The sequence below is a fragment of the Sapajus apella genome, unplaced genomic scaffold (genome assembly GCF_009761245.1).
Source record: "Sapajus apella isolate SASKATOON/1434 unplaced genomic scaffold, GSC_monkey_1.0 scaffold39, whole genome shotgun sequence".
In the NCBI taxonomy this organism is placed as follows: Eukaryota; Metazoa; Chordata; class Mammalia; order Primates; family Cebidae; genus Sapajus; species Sapajus apella.
The window spans coordinates 2,530,187-2,553,879 of record NW_022436979.1 but is presented as its reverse complement, the minus strand read 5'-3'; the positions used below and the strand labels follow the sequence as shown (position 1 = coordinate 2,553,879).

The following is a 23,693-nucleotide window of genomic DNA, read 5'->3' as shown; positions in this document are numbered from 1 at the left end:
ACACTCCACACCACACCCATACTTACCCCACCACATACACACACACCACACACCCTACACCTCCCACATACCCCACCACATCCATACCCTACCACACATACATGCACATACACACAAACCACACACACCACACCCATACCCCACCACACACACCACACCCATACCCCACCACACACCACCGCACCACACCCAGACACGCACATACACCACACGCACACACACCCCCACACACACCATACCCACACCCATACCCATCACGTACCCCCCACCCCCTCCCACACACACCCCTGCCCTTGTGAGGACACAGAAGAGAAATAAGCACATGATAATAGTGGTGAGTGAGGCAAGAAAATCATGGCACAGGGAGGGGCACGTGCGGTAATGGGGCTTCCTGGGGGGTTGCAATTTTAAGGATGGTGGCAAGGAAGGCTCCCCCAAGACCAGAGGAGGTGGGGGCTCTCTCCCTGCTTGTTTTCCTCGCCTGGACCTGCAGTTGTAGCGCTCACTCCCTAGGAAACGCCCCTCCCAGCCTTTTCTTGATTCACTATCTTCTCCAGGCAGCCCCGGCACTGTTCCGTGCTCTTGCTCTGAACTCTCCGCATTCTTGCTGACAGCACTCACGTCACCTCGAATATCACACCTGCTGGAAAATGATTGGTTCCCTGACGACTGACATTGGGTTAGGAAGGGAATCACCAATTTTTGAGTAAGTACTAGGCGCCTGGTGTCTGCTGGGCACTTCACCTCATTTAATCATCCTCATAATGAACCTCACTACAAAATGAGTTATGTGCAATTTATAGATAAGGAAACCAAGCAACCAAGAGGTGAAGTACTTGGCAGAAAGTCAGGTAACTAGAAAGCGGTGGTGGTGGGCAAAGCACTCCTGTGGCTGAGCCTCGTGGTCTGTGTCCTTCCCCTGCACCACATGGCCTGGGTGCCCAGCCTCCTGCCTGGCTCACAGGTGCCTTCCAGGTTTCTGCTGGAATGAAGAAAGAGAGCTGGGAGATGGTGAAGCTTGTCTGGGACGAGGCGCAGCTCGGGCAAGGAGAGAAGAGCAGCAGGCTGGGGGCAGCAACGGGAGGCAAATCTAGAAGCTCAGACAGGACCTGGCGCTGGGCTGACTGGTTTGAACTTGGTCATAGGGGACTGGGAAAAGTCAGTGTGCAAAATTCACTGGCGGGACTGTAGGGACAGAAACAGGGCAAACGACAGACCAGCAAAAACAAGTTAAGGACAAGGGGAAAGTTTTCCCTTGATGAGGAAGCGTGGGGAGCTGAGAAGCACTGAAGAAAAACCAGTGAAGGCGATCAGAAGGTTGGGGTGACCTGAGAGACCATTTTATTGGAATCATAAAAGCACTTAGGAGAAGGGGAGGGTGGCAAAAATCATATGGAACTTATCACAGATACTCTCGAGGTAGCCAAAAACGGGGGAGAGGAAACAGCCACTTATCACCTGATTCCAAATGTTTAAATCATTAAAAAAAAAAAAATCCCTTCTGATGATCTCTCTTTAGAAAGCCATCCTTGCTACTTTTTTCCAGCTTATTTTCAAAGGAAGAAGGGGCCAAAAAAATGGGTACCCCCCCCAATAAGCAGACATTTGCTAGCTTTTGCACACCTGTCCAACCCTTGTGAAATCTCAAAGTCACCTTGTGTCTCAGGTTTCAAAGCAGCTCTGGAAGACGGGGTGGATCAAATCATCCCCTCTGTGCCAGCCAGTTCCCTGCCTTCCCCTGCGGCAATTCTCCCTCCCTCTCCCACTCTCTTCCCCCTCAGTCATCTACTTTGCACCTGCTGGTCAGGAAAAAAGAAAAAAAATAACACTCAAGTTCACATCTTTCTCCGTATTTATTAACCGTCACTTTCAGTTTTGGATGTAGGTTCCAGCATGAAGGAGTTGCATGTTGTAGCCCTTGTAGTTACTATCATCTGTTCACCTCACATTCACCTCCTCAGTCTTAACTTCTCCTATTCTGCCTCCCACACAGAGTGAAGCAATCACATGCTGACGACCCGGTTCCAGGCTTTGGCCAGTAGAAGTGTCACAAAAATGAATCTCCTGCCTTGACTTTAAAAGGTGCTCCCTTTTCATTTTAAAAACCTACCCAATTTCATACATTTTTGTGGGAAAAGACCCAGGAAATACAAAGAAGCAAAAATGAGAGGTAAAAAATCATCTAGAATACCACCACCCAGATATTATTGGAGTACATTCTTCCAAAGCTTATCTCTGTGTTCACGGGCAATGCTATGTATACTGTTCAATTATTGCTTTTTCTCCCACTTAGTACTTGCAAAATGCCTTTACATGTCAGTAAACAAATAGGCACTTCATGATTTTCCAGTAGTTACTTCAAATTCATTTGTGTGGATTTACCATCATTTTATCATTCTGATATTATTGGATATATTTATTATTTCCATTTTTTACATCTCCCCAGAGATATGTATAAAATTACAATACATCAAAATGTCCATTTCCCTGTACTCATGAAAATGCTATGTTGTAATTGTTTTTATTTTTGTCTATCTAATATCTTCCTAGAAAAAATATATTTCTGAGTAAAAGTAAACTAGATGTGAATCATATAGCTTCAACTTCAAGAAATAGGATGTCTTCACAGAGGTGCATATCAATCATTAAAAAATTTATATATTACACATAATATATAAATAAATACATAACCATATAAAAATAAACATAATATATATGTTTACTATATATATATATATATATATATATATATATTACATATTATGGTTCCATTATGTTATAAGTTTTAAATCTCTAAGTGACTTTACTGAACTGGGTCATGGGGTTCATCCTTTTACACATATTTTGCCTTTCAACATTTGAGGAATAAATACACTCTTTCATTTCTATTACTTACTTCTTTCCCTCTCTTTTAAATCAGTTGCTATAATTACCAATACAGCAAGAATCATTCACAGATCAGAGTAACTGAAGCAATGTCAGTGACACATAACTTTATAAACGGTGAATAAATACAAAGGAATTAAAACGCTTTTAAAGAACGTTTAACGACACAGGTAAATGTTTGACAGAATAGGTTAAACTAAAAAATATAGGGTTCAAAAGAATACATACAGTAAAACAGAAGTACTCACATGTAGGACAAAGATTGGAAAGATATAATTTTAAGAGTGACTGTCATAAGGCAGAGGGATTAAACATGCTTTTCTATTTCCATTTATTTATTTATTTATTTGAGACAGAGTCTCGCTCTGTCGCCCAGGCTGGAGTGTAGTGGTGCGATCTCCGTTCACTGCAACCTCCACTTCCTGGGTTCAAGTAATTCCCCTGCCTTAGCCTCCTGAGTAGCTGGGACTATAGGCGCGTGCCAACATGCCTGGCTAATTTTTTGTATTTTTAGTAGAGACAAAGTTTCACCGTTTTAGCCAGGATGGTCTTGATCTCCTGACCTCATGATCTGCCCGACTCAGCCTCCCAAAGTGCTGGGATTACAGGCGTGAGCCACCGTGCCTGGCCTTTATTTTTATTTTTTGAGACAGGATCTTACTCTGTCGCCCAGGCTGGAGTCCAGTGGTGCCATCCCAGCTATTTCAGCCTTGACCGCTGGACTCAAGCAACCCTCCACTTCAACCTTCCAAGTAGCTGGGACTACAGGTGCATACCACCATGCCTAGCTATTTATTTTTATTTTTTTTAGAGATAGGGTCTCACTATGTTGCTCCAGCTGGTCTTGAACTCTTGGACTTAAGTGATTCTTCTGCCTCAGCCTCCCAAAGTGCTGGGATTATAGGCACTTGCCACCATGCCTGCCTTAGACATGATTTTTATATCTTCTTTTTACCTGTACATTTTAATTTTTAAAAAATGAAAACATGGCTGGGTGCAGTGGCTCAAGCCTATAATCCCAGCACTTTGGGAGGCCGAGGTGGACAGATCACCAGGTCAGGTGTTCAGACCAGCCTGGCCAATGTGGTGAAACCCTGTCTCACAAAATACAAAAAATAGCTGGGCAAGGTGGCAAGTACCTGTAATCCCAGCTACTCAGGAGGCTGAGGCAGGAGAGTTGCTTGAATGCGGGAGGCACAGTTTGCAATGAGCCGAGACTGCACCATTGTACTCCAACCTAGGAGACAGAGTAAGACTCCATCTAAAAAAAAAAAATACAGGTATTTTAAAATAATAATAATGGGCTATGGCATGTGCTAGGCACCACTCCAGTAGATTAACTCATTCAATCTTTACAACAGTCTAATTTTCTCCAGATGAAGAAACCAAAGCATAGAGCCGTCATAAAATATCATGGAAAGTTATTTTAAAATAGATAACATGAAGAACCACCAAGCTGTGCTTAAATTCATTTAGCTTTTCTTAGAACATTTTCAAAACCCATTGAATGGAATCTATGCCTAGGGAGGCATGGCAGCAGTCCTGGCACCAAGGGCTTTACCCTATGTGATTACCAGGAGCAATCCCACATTTCACATCACAGCATGCTTCACAGGGCCACTTCAAAGGGGCCCACATTTTACCTGATTATTTGTAGCACTGAGAACCTGTGTCAAACAGAACCTGCCAATCTGCGTCATGCTGATTCCCTTCCCCACCTTTTTCTTTTTCTTTTATTATACTTTAAGTTCTGGGGTACATGTGCAGAACATGCAGTTTTGTTATATGAGTATACACGTGCATAGTGGTTTGCTGCATCCATCCCCCCATCATCTACATTAGATATTTCTCCTAATGTTATCCCTTTCCAATAACCCCACCCCCTGCTATCCCTCCCCTAGCTCTCCACCCCCCAACAGGCCCCGGTGTGTGATGTTTCCCTCCCTGTGTCCATGTGTTCTCATTGTTTAATACCCACTTATGAGTGAGAACATGCAGCGTTTGGTTTTCTGTTCTTGGGTTACTTTGCTGAGAATGATGGTTTCCAGCTTCATCCATGTCCCTGCAAAGGACATGTCCTTTTTTATGGTTGCATAGTATTCCATGGTGTATATGTGTCACATTTCCTTTATCCAGTCTATCATTGATGGGCATTTGGGTTGGTTCCAAGTCTTTCCTATTGCAAACAGTGCCACAATAAACATATGGGTGCATGTGTCTTTATAACAGAACAATTTATAATCCTTTGGGCATATACCCAGTAATGGGACTGCTGGGTCAAATGGTATTTCTATTTCTAGATCCTTGAGAAATTGTCACACTGTCTTCCACAATGGTTGAACTAATTTACACTCCCACCAACAACGTAAAAGTGTTCCTATTTCTCCACATCCTCTCCAGCATCTGTTATCTCCTGATTTTTTAATGATCCTCATTCTAACTGGCATGAGATGGTATCTCAATGTTCCCCACCTTTTTGATGCTGCCCTGCCCTCCTCTCCGCCTGACCCCAATCCTCTTTATCCACAAGGTCCGGTCTAATCCAGCTTCCTTCAGTCCACATTTCAGGGGCACCATCCTGCCCTCTTTGGAGCTCATAAAACTATAACGGTCTATGTAATTCATTTTATAATCACACAGGGAGGCAGTGGTGGAAACTTGAGATGTCTGTATTTATTTCACATGTTTACATGGATCTTTCCTATTTATATAGGAAGTCCTTGAGAGGCTCTCTCTGCCAGCTAGTTCTTGAGTGTACCCTCTCACATTCCAATACAGATTCCATTTCTTTCCCCCATCTTACTCTCCTCCCTCCTGCATGCTCTATTTTTCTCTCACACTATTTTCATCAGCCTGTAAACATATTCTACTAACTCCTGCCTGAAAACACACACACTGTGAAATCCATCGTTTTGACCCCATGCTCCGTTCCAGATACCATCCCCTATCTCTGTTGCTGGTTAAGCAAAACTTCTCCAACAAATATCTGTTATTTGCTGCTTCTCTTTCCATATTTCACAAAATTTTCTCAACCAGTACCGTCTGACCTTTGACCCTGTTCAGATTCATCAAGCTCGCTCCCCTTGCTAAAATTGCTGACAACACCCACTGTTGCTTGACCCCAGTGGTTTGCTGCTGGCGCGAATCTGATTGGACCTCTCAGGAGACACAGCCTGCAGTTTCCTCTTCTGGAAACTCTCTCTTGCTTTCCCTTACCCCATTCAATCTGGTTTCTCTTACACCCTGGGGGCTCTTCCTTCTTATTCTTGTTTGCTGGCAACTCCTCTTTCAACTTCAACCGGCAGGAGTTGAGACTCAGACCCCTTCCTCGTCCCCATCCCCTCTTCCCCCTAGCTGATCTGTCTGGAGCTGTGTCCAGTTCCACAGCTTTAGTTACCATTTATATCCTGATGCTCTCCGAATACAGCATTCTCACCCTGTGCTCTAGACATCTATGTTTATGTCTGCAACTACCGACCTGACACATCTGTGTGGCTAGCTAAGCAGAGATTTCAAACACAGCATGTTCAGGCCAGGTGCGGTGGCTCACGCCTGTAATCCCAGCACTTTGGGAGGCTGAGACAGATAAATCACTTGAGGTCAGGAGTTTGAGACCAGCCTGGCCACTGCGGCAAAATGCTGTCTCTACTAAAAATACAAAAATTAGCAAGGTGTGGTGGTTCATGACTGTAATCCCAGCTACTCGGAAGGCTGAAGTAAGAGAATTGATTGAACCTGTGAGACGGAGGTTGCAGTGAGCCAAGATCGTGGCACTACACTTCAGCCTGGGCGACAGAGTGAGACTCTATCTACACACACACACACACACACACACACACACACACACACACACACACAGAGTGAGCCGAGATCATGGCACTACACTTCAGCCTGGGCAACAGAGTGAGACTCCGTCTGCAAACACACACACACATACACACAAACACGAGTGAGCCAAGATCACGGCACTACACTCTGGCCTGGGCGACACAGTGAGACTCCATCTCCAAACACACACACACACACACACACACACACACACACACACACACAGACACACACACACAGACACACACACAAACAACATATTCAAAAGACAGCACTCAATTCCTTCTGTCCCCTAATCCTGTTCCTCTCCCATCTTCCTCATTTCAGAGATTGGCAACACTGTCCTCACAAGCAGCATAGCTGAATCCACAGAGTCATCCCTGATTCCTTTCATCCCCTCGCCTCCACATGGAACCACTGCAGGGCTTTTGGACCCACCTCTGAGCCCAGCTCGAATCTGACTCACTCTGCCATCTACTCCATGTCCTCCTGACACACCTGTGTCTCTCCTCTGTCCTGCCGCAACAGGCTTCTACTGGTCTCCCCAACGATAAACCAAAGTGTCACTTAAAAAACATGAATCGGTTTGAACCCTCCATGATTCTCAATTTTATTTAGCCAAACTAACAGTGATTAGTCCTTGTGTTTCGCGTACCCAGCTGTGGCCCAAGCCTCTGAGCTACCTCTGTCTGATGTTCCAGTTACCCTGGACTCTCTCCTGCTCCTTGGGCACATCTGACTGTCCCCACCAGGGCGTCTGCATCTGTTCCCTTCGTCTGGAGCACTCCTTCCCCAGCCTTCCCTACTGGCTCCTTCTCAGGCTCCTGTCTGAGACCACATGTCATCTCTTTGGAGTGGCCTTCCTGATCACCATGTCCCATCAGCCACCTTGGTTTCCTTGGCAGCACTTGCCGCTGCCTTCCCAGCTTACTAGGTTATATGCCCCCCTTCGGGAGTGTTAGTACAGCAAGGGCAGAAGCCTGCTTTTTCGCTGCCGTGTGCCTCGTGGTGAACCGCTGCCTCCCTTCCAGTAGTCACCCACTATATTCTTGAGAGTGACCAAAAAGTGCGCAATTATATGTCCTGAAAAGCGCTGTGCTCAGATTCTAAATCCTGTGACCAGATGAAGGTGAGGAACTGTAGCTGCCCCAGTGGTCATGAGTTTATTTGCATTTTATGCTGTAGGTAGAGGGCAGATTTGGGAGTCTGACTCCCTATGTTTGAATCCTTGACTCCCAGGTGTTTGTGTGTGTGTGTTTACATGCGTATAGGTGCCATCTTGGTCATCACTTAGCCTCTTAAAACTTCACTCTCTTCAACTATAAAATGGGGTGATTTTAAGTTTTCACATGAGTGAGACCATGCAGTGTTTAACTTTCTGTTTAAAAAACTGACGTCATAGAAGTAGAAAGCCGAACAGAGGCTAAGAGGAGCTGGAAAGGGGATGGAGAAGGGGGGATAGGAAGAGACCATTAAAAATGACAGCTGTAACTGTTAAAAGGAATACATTCCACTGTTTCATATCACTATAGGATGACTATAGTTCACAATAATACCTTATATGGTCTTAAATAGCTGGAAGGGGGAATACCAAGTGCTCTCAACACAAAGAAATGATAAACATTTGAGATGATGGATATGCTAATTACCCTGATCTGATCACTATATGCAATATGTATCAAAAATGTAATTACATTGGTAACAGAGATACCCAACAATGTTTGATGTCTCAGTAAGTTCAGCGGTGTCACATGGAATGTGTACAAGTATTATTTGTCAATTTAAAAAAATAAAAATTTTTTAAAGAGAGTGATTTTTGTAAGGATGAAATGAGATGATCTCTGTAAAAATGAAGAACAGGGCTTAAAGGGATGCTAGCCACTGTTCTTATGCTGCAATTTCTTTTGCATCATTCTAAAACTTGATGCATGATGAGACAGTGAAATTTAGAGTTTCTAATTAATAGGTTGTTAAACTTTTAGAGAAGGCTTTGCTGAGATTTTAATTTCAGAAAGAAATTTTTCTACCCTTTGATAGATAGGCTGCCAATGACCGCTGATGTAGTAACAACATGCTTCAGAAAGCAATTCAACAGGAATAAGGAAGACTCTAATTTAGTGCTAGAATAAGTAAAATACAAAAATTTCTTACTTTGAGTCATAAGTTGAGGCTAAGAATTTATCTGAGGTTCCCTTCCACTTCACATAACTGTTCTTAGGGATAAACACATTAAAATCTTTTGTTTTTAAAAAATTACTCATATTTCACAAGGCCAAGGAGCCAGCTTTCTAAAGCACTTTGTTAGGCTTAGCAGATTCAATCCTCACAACTCTTCATTCTTGCCATGCCCAGCTTCCTTACCCTCCCTTCAATTTATCTAAAGTCACGTATGATCTATCTAAAGTCAGAGACACTCAATCATGTTGGATATCTCGGTAAGTTCAGCAATGTCACATGGAAAGCTGTGGACTGGAAGAAATCCACTATCTCTGTTCAAGTCCTGAACATGGAAGATACATGGCATATAGAACTAGAGGTATACTTTTCTCATATTCAGCATCTCATGCAGATGATTTGAAAGGACTGGCAGCTAAGAGGCTTTTATACAGGAGAACCACATTTAAAGTTAAAGATCAGTGTGGTGAGAGTTTGAGTCTATCTGAGTTAGATTCTGCAGCTGGTTTCAAGAGGCAATGATATATCTCATTTTATATGATATATATATGATTTTTTATATATCTTATATATCATGCATTTAACTTTTATAAGTTCTTAAAATACTTTCAATTTCTCTTATACCACTTATTATAATATTAATTTATCATTTTATATTCTGGTGTTTTTTTTTTTTTTTTTAAGGCTGAGTTTTGCTCTGGAGTCTCAGTCTGGAGTGCAGTGGTAGGATCTCAGCTCACTGCAGCCTCTACCACCCAGGTTCAAGTGATTCCTGTGCCTCAGCTTCCTGAGTAGCTGGAACTACAGGCACCCACCATCATGCCCAGCTAATTTTTGTATTTTTGGTAGAGATGGTGTTTCACTATTTTGCCAGGCTGGTCTCAAACTCCTGACCTCAAGTGATCCATTCTCCTTGGCCTCCCAAAGTGCTGGGATTACGGGTGTGAGCCACCACACCTGGCTTTTTTTTTTTTTTTTTTTTAATGTGTTTCTCTGCTGTTAGATTGTAAACTCCTTGATACCAGGGATTGTCTCTTAACCACATTTATACCCACACTGTATGGTACTTAGTAGGGTCTTAATGTTGGTTAAATTAAGCTGATAGACTTTTACTTAAATCTAATGTGATTTCATTTAATCTTTGTAGTATAGAAGCAGCACATCCCAAAATTTATCATATTTCTAACAATCTTGCAAGCAAATGAAGAATTTCAATTAAAATCGCTCTATCCAAACTTGGAGACAAATCTGATCATCATTTATCAGACAGGATTTTTACAGAAATTTAAGTTTCCTTCACTGTATTCTAAGATGCCTTAAGAAGTTTGCTATATAACCCACCCGTGATAATACTGCTAACTCATTAGTGAAATTTTAATTATCTTTTTGTCATTAATTTTTCATTCATGCAGCACTTTAAAATACCTATCAGTATGAGAGAGTGGTTAATACCGGCACTGGAGCAAGACTGTCTGGGTTAAAATTCTTGTGTGACTTTGAACACATTTCTCTTGCCTCTCTGGGCCTCAGGCGTAAAAAGGGAACACTAATAATGCCTCGTAGGCAACGCCAAAGTGTAAATGATTATGTGCATGTATGTGAGGATTTTATAAGTATCATGTAAGTATTCGTTGTTACTACATACAGAATGTTTGTTTTTGTTTATATTAGCAGGAAAGGTGCCTTGAGGCACTCCAAAATGCTACCAAAGACACTGTGGAGGTTGCTTTCACTCAAAGTAAAGGGATATACTTTTAGTCATCAGTAAGAGTTACTTCTTATTTTTAAATTTTCCTTTTTTTTATTTAAGAGATGGGGTCTTGCTCTGTCTTCCAGGCTGGAGGGCAGTGGTGTCATCATGGCTCAATGTAACCTCAACCTCATGGGCTCAAGCAATCCTCCCTCCCCAGCCTCCTGAGTAGCTGGGAGTACAGGTACATGCCACTAGGCCAGGCTAACTTTAAAAAAGTGTTTTTTGATTTTTTTTTTTTATTTTTGTTTTTAAGAGACAGGGTCTCAGTATGTTGCCCAGTCTGGTCTCAAACTCCTGGCCTCATGAGATCCTCCTGCCTTGGCCCCCCAAAGTGCTGAGATTACAGGCATGAACTACCTCACCTGGCCCTACTTTTAAAGCTAATTTTTGTGGGTCAGTTCTTAAGGAGCTATAAATGGTGGCTCACATCTTGCCTTCTTCACCTTTACATAATGAAGATATTGGTGCTATTAAATGTTTTTTAAAAAGTGCAGATCTCAAGGATTTTAGTATTCTTTCTGTATTTTAACTGTTATTTTTAAAAGCAACCAATTAACAGAGCACCCATCAATTTATGGATTTAGGAACAGTATAAACACTACAGTGCTTAAAACACTTCCAAGTGTTGCAAATTATTGGTACTGATCAAAATACAATAAAAATGTAAAATATAATGCTTTGATATCAAGTTTTCCAACTCCCTGGAGACTGAATCCTGTCAAAAATGAATTAATAGACAACAGAAAGATCCCATCCCCTGCTGAACCCTCTTTAATATAACATGGATTTTTTTAATATTCTCACCTCTCACAAGTTCATAGTACATTAAGCAGGAATAATGGAGTCTTAACAAAAGAAGCAACATTCTAGAATTTAGTAAAAACTAGAACATTAAAAGTATTCACTTAAAATTCATTTAAAGTAAAATGAATGAGTTCCTGAGTTATTTATCATTTAACTTTGCTTGATATGGTACTTCAATTATGTTCCCATGCTTCATTTACTAGAGAAAGATAAAAATAATTTGGATACCTTACATTTTAAATAAATCGAGTTAATGTAGTGGAAACATTCTACATTGAAAAGAACAAATGTTGGCATTGGAGATAGTTGATGGGTGCCTAACAGTTCCATTTCTAAAGATTCTCAAGGAAATGAAGTTTGAATTAGAGCACTGTTGTACCGTTTGCATTGGAAAGGCATATTCACACTCCCTAGAATACTGGAGTGATTAGAACATCAGCACCTCTTTATCCCCCATTACCAGGCACCCTTCCTTACCTTCAATGAAGACCTCAGCAGATGTTGTGTCTGAGCCGCTGGGATTCGTGGCCAAACAGGTGTAGCGACCTGTGTCGTCCTCAAAGGCCTCTGCTATGATCAGGGTATGGAGGTCCCCACCCTCACAGTGGATTTGGATATCAGGAGTGTTGTGCAGTTCTTTCCCTTCACAGAACCATCTTCAGGCCAAATGGAGGTCAAAGGATAGGAGGGAAAGAAAGGAAATGGTGATGTTTAAAACAATTAAGCAGAAGTGAAGGCTGGTGCTATGCAAAATGATGTTTGGTTGATTTAAAAAAAATCAGTGTCAGTGTTATTGATGGAAACTCTACAATTTAGACTGTGAAATTAATGACTAGATAATTCTCACAGGTTTTCTTTGTAAAGCACCTTGTACATTTTATCAACGCAAGTGATGCTGTCAAACTCAGAAAGACCATTTCAGTTATAAAATAAAAGAAACAGAAACTCAGCGTTGTAAAATGCTTTGTAACTAACACCTCCTACATTTATTACAATTTTATCTATTTTTCTTACCTAAAGAAAAATATAAAAGTAATATAAACATTATGTTCAAAATGTTTAATATATGAAAGGAAACTTATCATCATGTTAAAAAAAATCACAGGCAGCAATATTTTTGTTGACCTTAAGACTTCTGATCAGCTGAGCAGTAACAGATTTAATGCCTTTCACATTTCTGATATTTACAAAACCTTCTAGCAGACCGCCTTGGCCTCCAAGATATAGAGAGATATAGCAGTTGTGCTGTAATTCATTCTTGCTGGTCAGCACTTTTCCTTTCCCAAACAATCAGGCCCTTCATGTGGGAGACTACAGGCTGTCAGACTGAACACAGGTTCCCTCTCACTCTCTCTCCTCTTTCCCCAGCACCTCAGATTCTCAGTAACATCTGGTTGCCTTTACCAAGAAACAAACATACAAACCAAAACAAAGCCCAAAGCCACCCTAAAAAAGAAAAACTCCAAATGGGATTTATTATTAAATAAATATGTAGAAATCTGCCACTTACAACTAAAAGGACTGAATTCTCTGGGAAAATATTGTCCATTTAAGCTCTTAATTAGCACTTAGAGATTTTCTCTAAGTTTAATTTCCTATAAAATTAATTGGATTTCACATCCTTTTGTGAAAATGTGACATGGAAGACTAAGTCTTTTTTTCTGTTTTTGGGGTAGAATGTAGGCTTTTGTCCAATTTAATTTGAAAATAGTTAATATAGCAAATGAGTTTGCTACTACTATGAGTATCAACCCTAGAAACCATACTAAATATGAAATATGTGATTCTCACCAAAGAACAGGTAAGACTTTGGGAATTAAAGAACATATGATAACCAGCCAACTGAGCATTCTATGCCAGGCAAGCCATATTATTTTGGAGGAACTTGAGCAGGGCAATATTTCTTGATTCCATAGCACTGTGTGGTTTTCTTTGTTATCACCAAGTCTTAAAGGGCCTTCCAGCCCAGGGTCATCTTCCAGTCTTTTTATTTTCTGTTATCTTTCCAAAGCCATAGTTCAGATCCTCACCCATCAGTACTAACTGTGGCTTTTGTGTTTCAATTGGTCCCTCCATCACCAGCAGACTATAAATTCTTTCTTCCCCTACACACATGATTCCCTAAACTTCAGATCTGTCATTTCCAGCTTTCATGCAACTTGGGCCCTATCGTTTTCTTATACTAATCCTCTGTTTCTGCCGAATATTTGCATGGACTTGCAGCTCCTTACATAGTTCTCAAATATTACATCCCTACTTTTCTGCACCACATTTTCTTCTTTGAATTATCTCCTTACCCTCTTCATTAATCCCATCTAGGAATTACTCTTCCTTAAGATCAAGCTAAAGGCTTCTTCGACAGATAAAAATAAACTGAATATGCACTTACAGAGCTTCTTCTATTTGTAAGGAACTACATTACCTGCTACAGGTAATAGAAAAAAATGCCTGCTAAACTCTGAAACTAGTTGAGTTTGTCTGTACTGTCAATTAGCATATTTCTACCTTCCACAGAAAAGATATAAATCACCTATTGGGGGAAAGTGAAGCTTGAAAAAATGCAACAGAGGTTCAACAGAGAGAAGGATTCATTTCTTTTGGTTAGATGTACTCCATAGGGAAACCTCTGCCAACTACCGAAGTGACTAGTATCTTATCCTCTAACTCAGGGAACTTTCAGCCTGCAAGCCTACTGCCTGTTTCTATATGGCCCTTGAACTAAGAATGGTTTTTATACTTTTAAAGGTTTGAAAAAAAAAATCAAAAGAGGAAGAACAATTTGCGACATCAATTTCACATTTTGGAGTCCTTAAATAAGGTTTTTTTGGGGGGGAGGAACATAACCATGCTCATTTATTTACATATTGTCCATGGCTGCTTTTGCATTACAGGGACAGAGTTACAACATATTATATGGCCCTCAAAGCCCCCAATATTTAGTATCTGGGCCTTTACAGAGAAAGGTTGCCCACTCATGCTTTTTGCTACTCAAAGTGTGGTTCTGGAGCCAGCAGCAGCAGCATCACCTGGCGGCTTATTAGAAGTGCAGTATCTTGGCCGTTGCCCCAATTCTACTGAATTGGTTCAGATCCCCAGGTGATCACGTGCACCTAAAGCTTAAGATATGTTCTGGACCAGAATGACCTGCCTTATAGAGTCTTGGCTCTCCATCTAGGTTGCTCACTTGTTTAACATAGCAACCACTTAAAAAAAAAATTTATATTGTATCTCTGGTCCATTGCATGCCAAAGCAGTAGAAATACTGAAAATTAAAAGGCATACTTAATACATTAATGTGTCAAACATTGTGCTAAAGCCTAGAGAGTAAGTTAATATAAGACCAGGCTGCTACTCTGGAAAAACTTTTATTCCAACAGGATAGAAAGGCCCATCAAGCGCTAATTTCAGTATAACATGGAAAGTTAAGTACCATGGTTGTGACAAAGACAAGGTGCCAAATCCATCTATACCTTTAAAGGTCCAGCGTGGGCCTATGATAGCAGAAACATGATTGTATCCTAGTATATTTCAATTAAGCAAAGCCATTAATTAGTTGCACCCTTCATCAATGAATTTTCTACATCATTTCATGAAATATTTTAAACATAATCATTAAATATACAGTCTTCCATTTAACAAAACAACCTTAAAGTTTCATCTCCTCGTACAGATGAGGAAGCTAGATGACTTTCCTAAAGTCACAGTTGAGCCTTTTTGCTCTGCCATTGCTAGTTCCGATATGCAAATGATTCCAATCACAGATCAAACACACATTGACCTAAATATTGGCCAGAAACTATGCTGCCCTTTCTGTTTCTAGGGAGAGCCTGTCATCCAAATATTTGCACATTTTATTCTCCTCCTCTTGGGTCACACCCTATGTTACCACATTTTCACACCATTGAACTAGTCACCTGACAGGCACTTACGTCAATAACTGACTTTCCCTGGTTGACAGTTGCTGTCTCCGAAAGCAATATGCATGGGTCATGTTAACTATTTCAATTATACCTTATTGGGCAAATTTATTCTTTTCTCTAAATTATTTCTTCTACTTTGTGTTACAATCTGAGATGATGTTTCAATTTTATTCACTGAGCTGAAGAACAAAACATATGCATGTACAAAAAGCAAAAACAGGTCAGCCTAGTGGTTTACACGCACGAAGCATTTTGCCGTATGCAGTTGTGGAAGAGTTTTATTACATAATGAACCATTTCATATGACTAAATAGATAAGTTAGACTAAGGTAAAAAATCTATTCATTGTCTTAACTGTTCTGCCAGTATTAAGGTATATTTCAAGCACTTTTTTGCACTTACTATTTTCTTTAGCCTTAATCTTACCATCATCACTCAGTTTATAACAATCTTATCCTGTAAAGTACAAATTCTATGGAGAAAACATGACAGAAAAGTATTCTGCAACATATTCATAGATTGTTAGCAGGTACTCAATGAGAAAAAAATTTCACGGTCAAACACGCTTAGTAAATGGTTGGATTGGGACAATGTTAATTTCTTTTCTGCAGGACTTCCCAGGGCCTCAAGTGAGGAAATGTGAATTGCAAATATCAAGGAGTGAGATGTAACATGTATGCAGCATTTTACAAATCTATTAGAGCACATATTTCTTCATTGTTTGCTTTTTCATCAGACCCATGCTTTAAAGTAATGTGGGGCTGATAATAAGCATTTTAAAGCACCAACTATGTGCAATACTCTGTGGATCAATTTTAAAAATTAAAAATTGCATTTTTTTAAACAATCAAGTTGATTTCTAGTTGGGAAAATTGGCATAAATGCATTTGATATCAAAGAATGGCATACGGAAACAATACAGATGATATCCGACAGGGACAAATGATCAACAGTCAAATGAATGAGGTTAATTTTTTTTTGAGTACAGAGAGAAAAAGAACAGAATTTTGCATGTATTGAATTTTGCATCTAGGACATTGCTGACCCTGGAGGGACTGCCCCTCCCAGGACTGGTCAGTTCCTAGAGATGTAAAGGACCTTTCTGGGAGCATGTGTTCCATATGCAAACCAATCAATCCAGACCCCACACACTCAGCACCTGCTCTACTGGGTTCTCAGACTCAGGGCCACAGCTTCCCTCTCCTCATCAACCCAGGGCCAGATACCAGACAACCAGAAACAGCCTCTTTGCCTGAGAACCCACTGAAAGTGTTCAAAAGAGGCAGTCCTAACCTGCTTACCTCACCTCACCTGTGCTTTTCCTGAGGGTTCCTAACAAAGGCTCCTTCCAAAGCTGCCCCTTGCTCCCTGGCCTTCTGACCAATCCTGGAGCTTCCCCTGCAGTCCCCTGCGGTGTGCATACCCCTCCCCTTGGGAACTTCAAATAACAAACTAGTATTTTTCCAATGACAGTCATCTCCTCATCTGTTGACCTCACCATATCTGAATAGTAATCAAGCCTACATTTTCACACAGGGCACATTTGATAACAGAGCTTATCAAAGAAGAATATGCTTACAGATGAAGAACTGAACAGATAAATAGTTTTTTATCAGCCACACTTTCTGCTTTAAAATGTATATGGATAGAGGCTTATAGACTTTCAGCAACTCAAACTGAAGTGCATTTAAAACCCATACAATTAAACTCAAAATAATCTAGTTAGTGCAAATATCAGAAATGGAAATGTGTCTCGTCCACTTTTTATGTAGCTGATTAAAGAAGAGTGACCTTGCCTAAACTAAGAGGATCTTAGAGATTTGAAGTTTTGGCACACACCACACATCGGATGAGACGGGTGTGCTACAGTCACGTTTGTTTAGTTCAATTTCTCAAAGGTCACAATTCTACCAGCTTCCTGGCAAAGAACTCAAAACATTTACTATTCTCTAAAGAGGAAAATGTGAGATCTGCTGGTTACATTTTGACCTCTTGAAATTTTTCTCACATTAAATTCTTGTTGCTGGTGTCACTTAGGGAAAGAGATACTGGGCTGACAAGCTAAACTGTGAAGCATATAAGGATGAAGCATAGGTTTGGTAAATGCATGGCACAAATGAGGACACTATCCCTCTTCTTCCTGTGGCAGATGTCACTCACGCATCAGAATGTTCTTCACCAGTGAAATGGAACATCTCAGAATCCTCAGGCTAGCTGTGTAGGCTACAAAGCAACTAAAGCTGAAGTTTGAAACGAAACACATTTGCCATCTTTCTAGGAGAAACATTCTCGCTTTCCTCCAGATCCTGAAAGCCCTGTTTAATTACTATGGACTGAGAGTGGAGAGGGGTTTGACTGAGAGAGGAGGGTGGGTGGAAGCATGTAATGTGGCTAAGAGAGAACCCACTCAAGCAAAATTTGACTTGAGGACTCCCTCGAACCTTTATTCATTCCGTTTTGAATACCTGGAAGCCTTTTATCTAGTGAACAGTATCCAGGTAGCATATTTAAAAAAATGCTATCTACATCCCCATTCTGAACTTCTGATAAATATCAACTTCAATCCAATTTTTACATTCCTGCCATAAAATCATTAAAAATATGTAACTATGATCTCATAATTAGGATGAAAAGATAATACAGTGTTTGGGAATAATGATAATTCTTAAGGACTTATGGAAATTCAGATTAAGGGAAAGAGAATTAATATTTATTGAATGCCTATTATATGCAAATATGACCTTATTTTATTTTCACAAGTACCTTGCAAAGTAGCCGTCATTATATTTTTAGATATAGGCAACTCTCATTTATCTATAGCAATTAAAAAGAAGAACACAAACAATAAAAAACCCAGTAGTCTCCAAAATTTCATTTTCCTTAATGCTTTTAGCTTTCATCTTTCACCAAAACATGTATCTATTGGTAGATGGATACATGTTTTAACAAAGTTTACTGATTCTTCCTCTTTAATTTCTGGTGCAGCTGTTAAACAGCTATGTAACTGCCACCCAAACAAGGAGCTGAAGGAAGCTGGAGAGCTAAATGCTGCAAAATCAGTGGGCATGGTACATGCCCCTTCCAAAGAATTGAGTTGCTAATATGAGAATAGACCAGTTGGGACTGGCTGTCAGATTTCAAGGCCATGAACAGGGTATGACAATAACCTTGTACTAACTGGAAATAAAATGTAAAAGGATTAGAAGATGTAGTTATACTCATTCATTCATTCATCAATCATTTATTCATCAAGGACTAACTGCACTTTAACTACGATGCAGGAACCGACTGGGAGCATAGATGTCAGCTAAGCCAGGTTTCTTAGTTCATGAAGCTAGCGGCAGAGGCTAAGAGAAAAGAAAACCCAATTGTAGACATAAGGAAATACAATGAATATATTTTACTTAATGAGCTTAGGTTTTTCCATCACATAGAACCTGAACTCCTTCAGAAATGTTTCAAAGTTGGTTGTAGCTTCATACTTATATACGTTTCTTTGGATATAATACTCAGGTTGCAATCAATTTGTTGGAGAGGAGATAATATTCATGAGTTTTGAATTTTCCCTTTGTTCATAAAGGATTATAGCACATAGAGGAAAAAGGATTGTAACATTATAGTTTTGTAAGATGGTGTATTTCTTTATACGATTCTGTGGGATTTTGAAATGTTAATAAATATGTATACATGTGTTTATGTGTATGTGTGTGTGTATATGTGTGTATGCATGTGTGTGTGCATGTATGTGTGTGTGTACTATTGTTGTTTATAATGGTTCCTCCTTCCCCATAAGGATTTTCCAAACGTTTCAGCTTAAAAATGAGATAGTGCCAAAAATTCAAGGATCACATTATGGCACTAGCAGGATGTGGCTGGATTGAAATTCAAGAAGGTGTTTTACATTAAAATGCTCAATATCTAATTGTTCACTTTCTACATTTCAAGGTGAGGTGAAATGTGACTGCTGACTTGGTCTGAGTCCAGTTGTTAGAGGCAAGTGGCTGCATCTGTCCACAGTCCTAGAGCCTTTTTGGTGAGGGATCAAGGAGTCAGGAGGATAATTAAAATCGAGGGGCTGCAGCTGCTTCTGACCCAATGGCTGCCCTTGAAAACCACCAATTACTTCCGTCCTTGGGTGGTGGAAGAATGTTTAAAAATTCACCTCCCTGACGCGGCCTAGTGATATGTTTCTCTTGTGACCCTGGCAACTGGCAGTGAGGTTCAGAACTGTGCACTGGTACTGCAGTACACATCTGGGAATGCTCAGAACACTCCAATTCTCCAAGATAGGGTCATGAGTGTTGATTTTTATGAGAATAAATTCATGATTAATGAAAGGAACCAACAAATCACTGCAAAGTCTGAGATACACCTTCTAGTAAAGAATACGAATCGTTTATGTTAAAAAAAATCACACATGGCATCGCTTGGCTTACAAGTTGACTAGCAATATCTATTTTAATACTAACACTTAGCAGGAAATATAGATTTTATGAGTGACAGTTTCTTCTGGCTATCTTTATTTTATTGAACCACAACTACGTATCGTGAAAATTCTCTGTGCACTGTATTTTAAACATGTGGCTTTTAAAATGAAACAAATCTGACTTATAACACTTATCAAGTTTCATCAATGAATCTTGGGTAATGTTCTCCAACTCCGCTAAGCAAGATGGTAAATGTTAAAAGCCAGTTAATAGAAACAATGAAGTGCTTATTAAATAAAAACCTTTAAAAACTGTTGAGTTTTTATTTTCTCCTTCAAATCAATTCCTTTATGCTCAAGGGGAAACAAGGTTATGTTGAAAGATGTCTCTCCATTTTTCCCTCACCACTTCACTGATTTGTACTTCCTGGAAACATTTATCTTCAAAGGGATGTCAAGGATGATTTCAGGATGGCAAATTTAGCCCCCAGCTGCCTCTTTCTCCCAAAGCACATGAAACCACATGGCTTCACGAAGTCCATGCTTAAAGAAAACTGAAGCAACCAGTTTCTGTAATGGTATAATAACAAAAATAAAGGGTAGGAAAAAAACCCCAGAGAGATAAGTGCTTCGGCAATAGTTATATTTTCCAGGTGTTCTTTTCCCTCAAAGGAATGACAGTGGTCTGCCATGACCCGGAGAACCACCAAGACAAAATTTGAAAGTGATGCCCAAGATAAGTTTTGTTGATGCCTACATGCCAAGTCAGGCCATCTGTAAGTATTGCATTTCATACATCCACAATTAAACACCAATTAATATTTATGGAGTATTTTTTGTCTTGTCACCAAAGATTTCTTAATTTTTTACATGTGTTCACATTAACTACATGACACACTATGTTTATTCTGTCATGTGGATTTACAGGCTGACTGAAGTGAAATTAATCATTGTCTAAATTTACTATGGCTATAATTTCATGACTGCTTAGCTCGAAGGCCAATAGCTAAATTTGTGTGGACAACAGATGTACTTTAACCTTATGGCCCAAAAGAGACCAATAAATAGATAGGATTTCTTGAAATTCAAAGCCCAGGAAATAATAAAATAGAATTTGAACCAAAACCAGATTCGTGTCTAGCAATTCTTTCCTCAAACAACCACTTTATCTCCAAAGGAAAAAGGATAAAATAGAGGAATGGACCAGCCCAGATAAAACTAAACTATGAAAATGATTTTATCTTGCCCCCTTTTTTTTTTTTGACCATGAGAGGTAGCTTAGTGTCTGACACTAGGAACATACAGATATTTATTTACCATCTTTAAAAAACAATATAAGCTGGGTGCAGTGGCTCATGCCGGTAATCACAGCACTTTAGGAGGCCAAAGTGGAAGGATCACTTCAGCCCAAGAGTTAGAGGCCAGTCTGGGTAAGATGACAAGACTGTGACACTACAGAAAAACTAACTGGGCATGGTGGCATGTGCCTGTAGTCCCAGCTACTGGGAGGTTGAGGTGGGAGGATTACTTGAGCCCAGGAATTGGAGGCAGCAGTGAGCTATGATTGTACCACTGCACTCCAGCCTGAGTGACAAGGCAAGATCCCATCTCAAAAACCAAAATAAAACAAAACAAACAAACAAACAAACAAAAAAACCCACCACCAGGTCAGGGTGGTCAGGCGTGGGGGCTCACGCCTGTAATCCCAGCACTTTGGGAGGCTGAGGTGGGTAGATCACGAGGTCATGAGTTCAAGACTGGCCTGACCAACATGGTGAAACCCCATCTCTACTAAAAGAAGTTCAAAAATTAGCTGGGCATGGTGGCAGCCGCCTGTAATCCCAGCTACTCTGGAGGCTGAGGCAGGAGAATCACTCAAACCTGGGAAGTGGAGGTTACAGTGAGCCGAGATTGTGCCACTGCACTCCAGTCTGGGCGACAGAGCAAAACAAACAAAGAAACAAACACCTATAAAAATAAGTGAACTCTACTAAATATCTGTGCTGCCTGAAGCTATTAAAATCTTTGATTGCTTCTAATATTTTCCTCATTGGTGATACAGTGGAAAGGAGCTAGGATCTGGAGTCAGCAGTTCTGATAAAGCAGTGACCTTGTCTGGAGTAAATACCAAGAAGATAAAAGACATGGACACACACAAGGAGTGAGTTTAGGAGCAAAGGTTTAACAAGCAACAGAAACAGCAAGGAGAACAGCTCTCTCTTTTTTGAGAGAGGGGCATCCTGAATGGGAGTGCACCGGCTTTTATAGGCATGCTTGAAGTGGCTGTGTTTGATTGACATAGGACCCACAGATTGGCTGGACCAGCTGTGACATTTCAGGAAGGCTGGCCACCCCATCCTAATCTTATTATGCAAATGGACTTTCCACTTGACTAGCCCATGCTGTCTGCTCCTTACTGTACATGTGGCTGGGAAAGAAAAGGGAAGGTAGAGCCGCCATTTTGAGCATGCCTAGTCCCAACTAGCCTGTTCCTATTGGCACAGCTGCTGGCATTCACCCGTGCCAGCTTTGCGCTTGCTTGTCTGTATCTGTAACTGGAGTTTACTGGCTGCTCTTTGCTAGAAAAAATAGTTTTGGGGCTGCTTTTCATTAAAAGGAAAACCTTACCAAGGACTCCTATACCCTCACTACCTACCTAAATAATTTCTTCTTATCTCCTATATCAATGAGTTCCATACATCAGCCAAGTTGACTGTGGTCCAGTCTTTCTCTCATTTGGGGCTTGATTTTCCTTATTTGTGAAATGCAAGGAATGAGCTGGACTAGAGTTTCCTCAACTATGTACCAAGAAACTAGTTCTGTAGCAAGTTGACAGATAACATTGAAAAGGTTTCTGTGGCCAAATAGGTTATGAAGCACTGGGTTAAACAAAGTTAAACATCTGTAAGAAAGTTAAACAGAACTTTTTAGAGCTCTGTGCCAATATACACTGAATTTCCGAGAGAGAAATATGGTAGGCATCACTCTCAATCTTACTGGACCATGGAATATGTGTTCTGAGATTCATGTTGAAGGATCAGTGTTTTGGGAACACATTTTGAAAACACTGGGTTGGATTATCACTAAAACCTCATCTGGCTCTATGGTGGTGACATTGAATACCTGGTATACATTTTACAACTAGCTTTTCCAGAGCTTATGACAGACATCAGTAATAGGGCAAGCCCCATATCCCACTGGTCTCCACTTTGGTTTCAGAGTCCTTCTCCAATGATGGATGCTAGGGGCAACCACTACCAACCAATTAGTGTTGACACCTGAATTGAAACATATTCGCCATGCCTGTTTTAATAGTCTACACATATGTATTGCTTTCTTACACAGGAGTCAATGTGAAATGTTGATTTCTAATCTCTCACGTATCTTTGACTGTTAATTCCAATAATTTTCTATTTTTTTAAATAAGCTGTCATTTGGCCATGGCACATGAAAATACTGGGCTTTCCTGCACTATGTGGATATGCAGGGTGAACATATAATACATTGCCCAAGCCAGGACATTTCTGAGAATGAAATAATAGGTAACCATTGATAATTATGGGAATAAAGAATGACTTTCAGGCAAACTAGGATGGGCAGCTGTCCTACTTATAGCTCATTGCCAGAGAAACTAAAAAATGTCATTTTGGCACCAGTGAACATTATGGCTTTTTGCAAATGTGACTCATTCCCATGAGTAGACAGAAGTACATTTCACAGTATGTGAAGGAAAAAAAGGTTCCCAACCCATCTGTCAGTCATTCACAAATTCTCAAGTTACACTTGTTAGTTAAAATAAAAGATTCATCCTCACCAATTCTCTATGCGAGCACAAAATTAAGTCAGCATGACCTGACAAGCCTCACTTCAAAGTCACCTATATTGTGAAAAATTGTATTGA

General features: G+C 40.3%; 1 protein-coding gene across 9 annotated transcripts in view; it reads right to left on the bottom strand.

Annotated features, from left to right (window-relative positions):
- PALLD (palladin, cytoskeletal associated protein) overlaps positions 1 to 23,693 on the bottom strand; it is a 452,487-nt gene that overhangs the window by 251,466 nt on the left and 177,328 nt on the right. For all 9 annotated transcript variants that reach the window (XM_032298624.1, XM_032298625.1, XM_032298622.1 and 6 more), the window contains one exon: positions 11,924 to 12,102. In XM_032298624.1, coding sequence (XP_032154515.1) covers positions 11,924 to 12,102 — 179 coding nt within the window. The remainder of the gene's footprint in view (positions 1 to 11,923; positions 12,103 to 23,693) is intronic.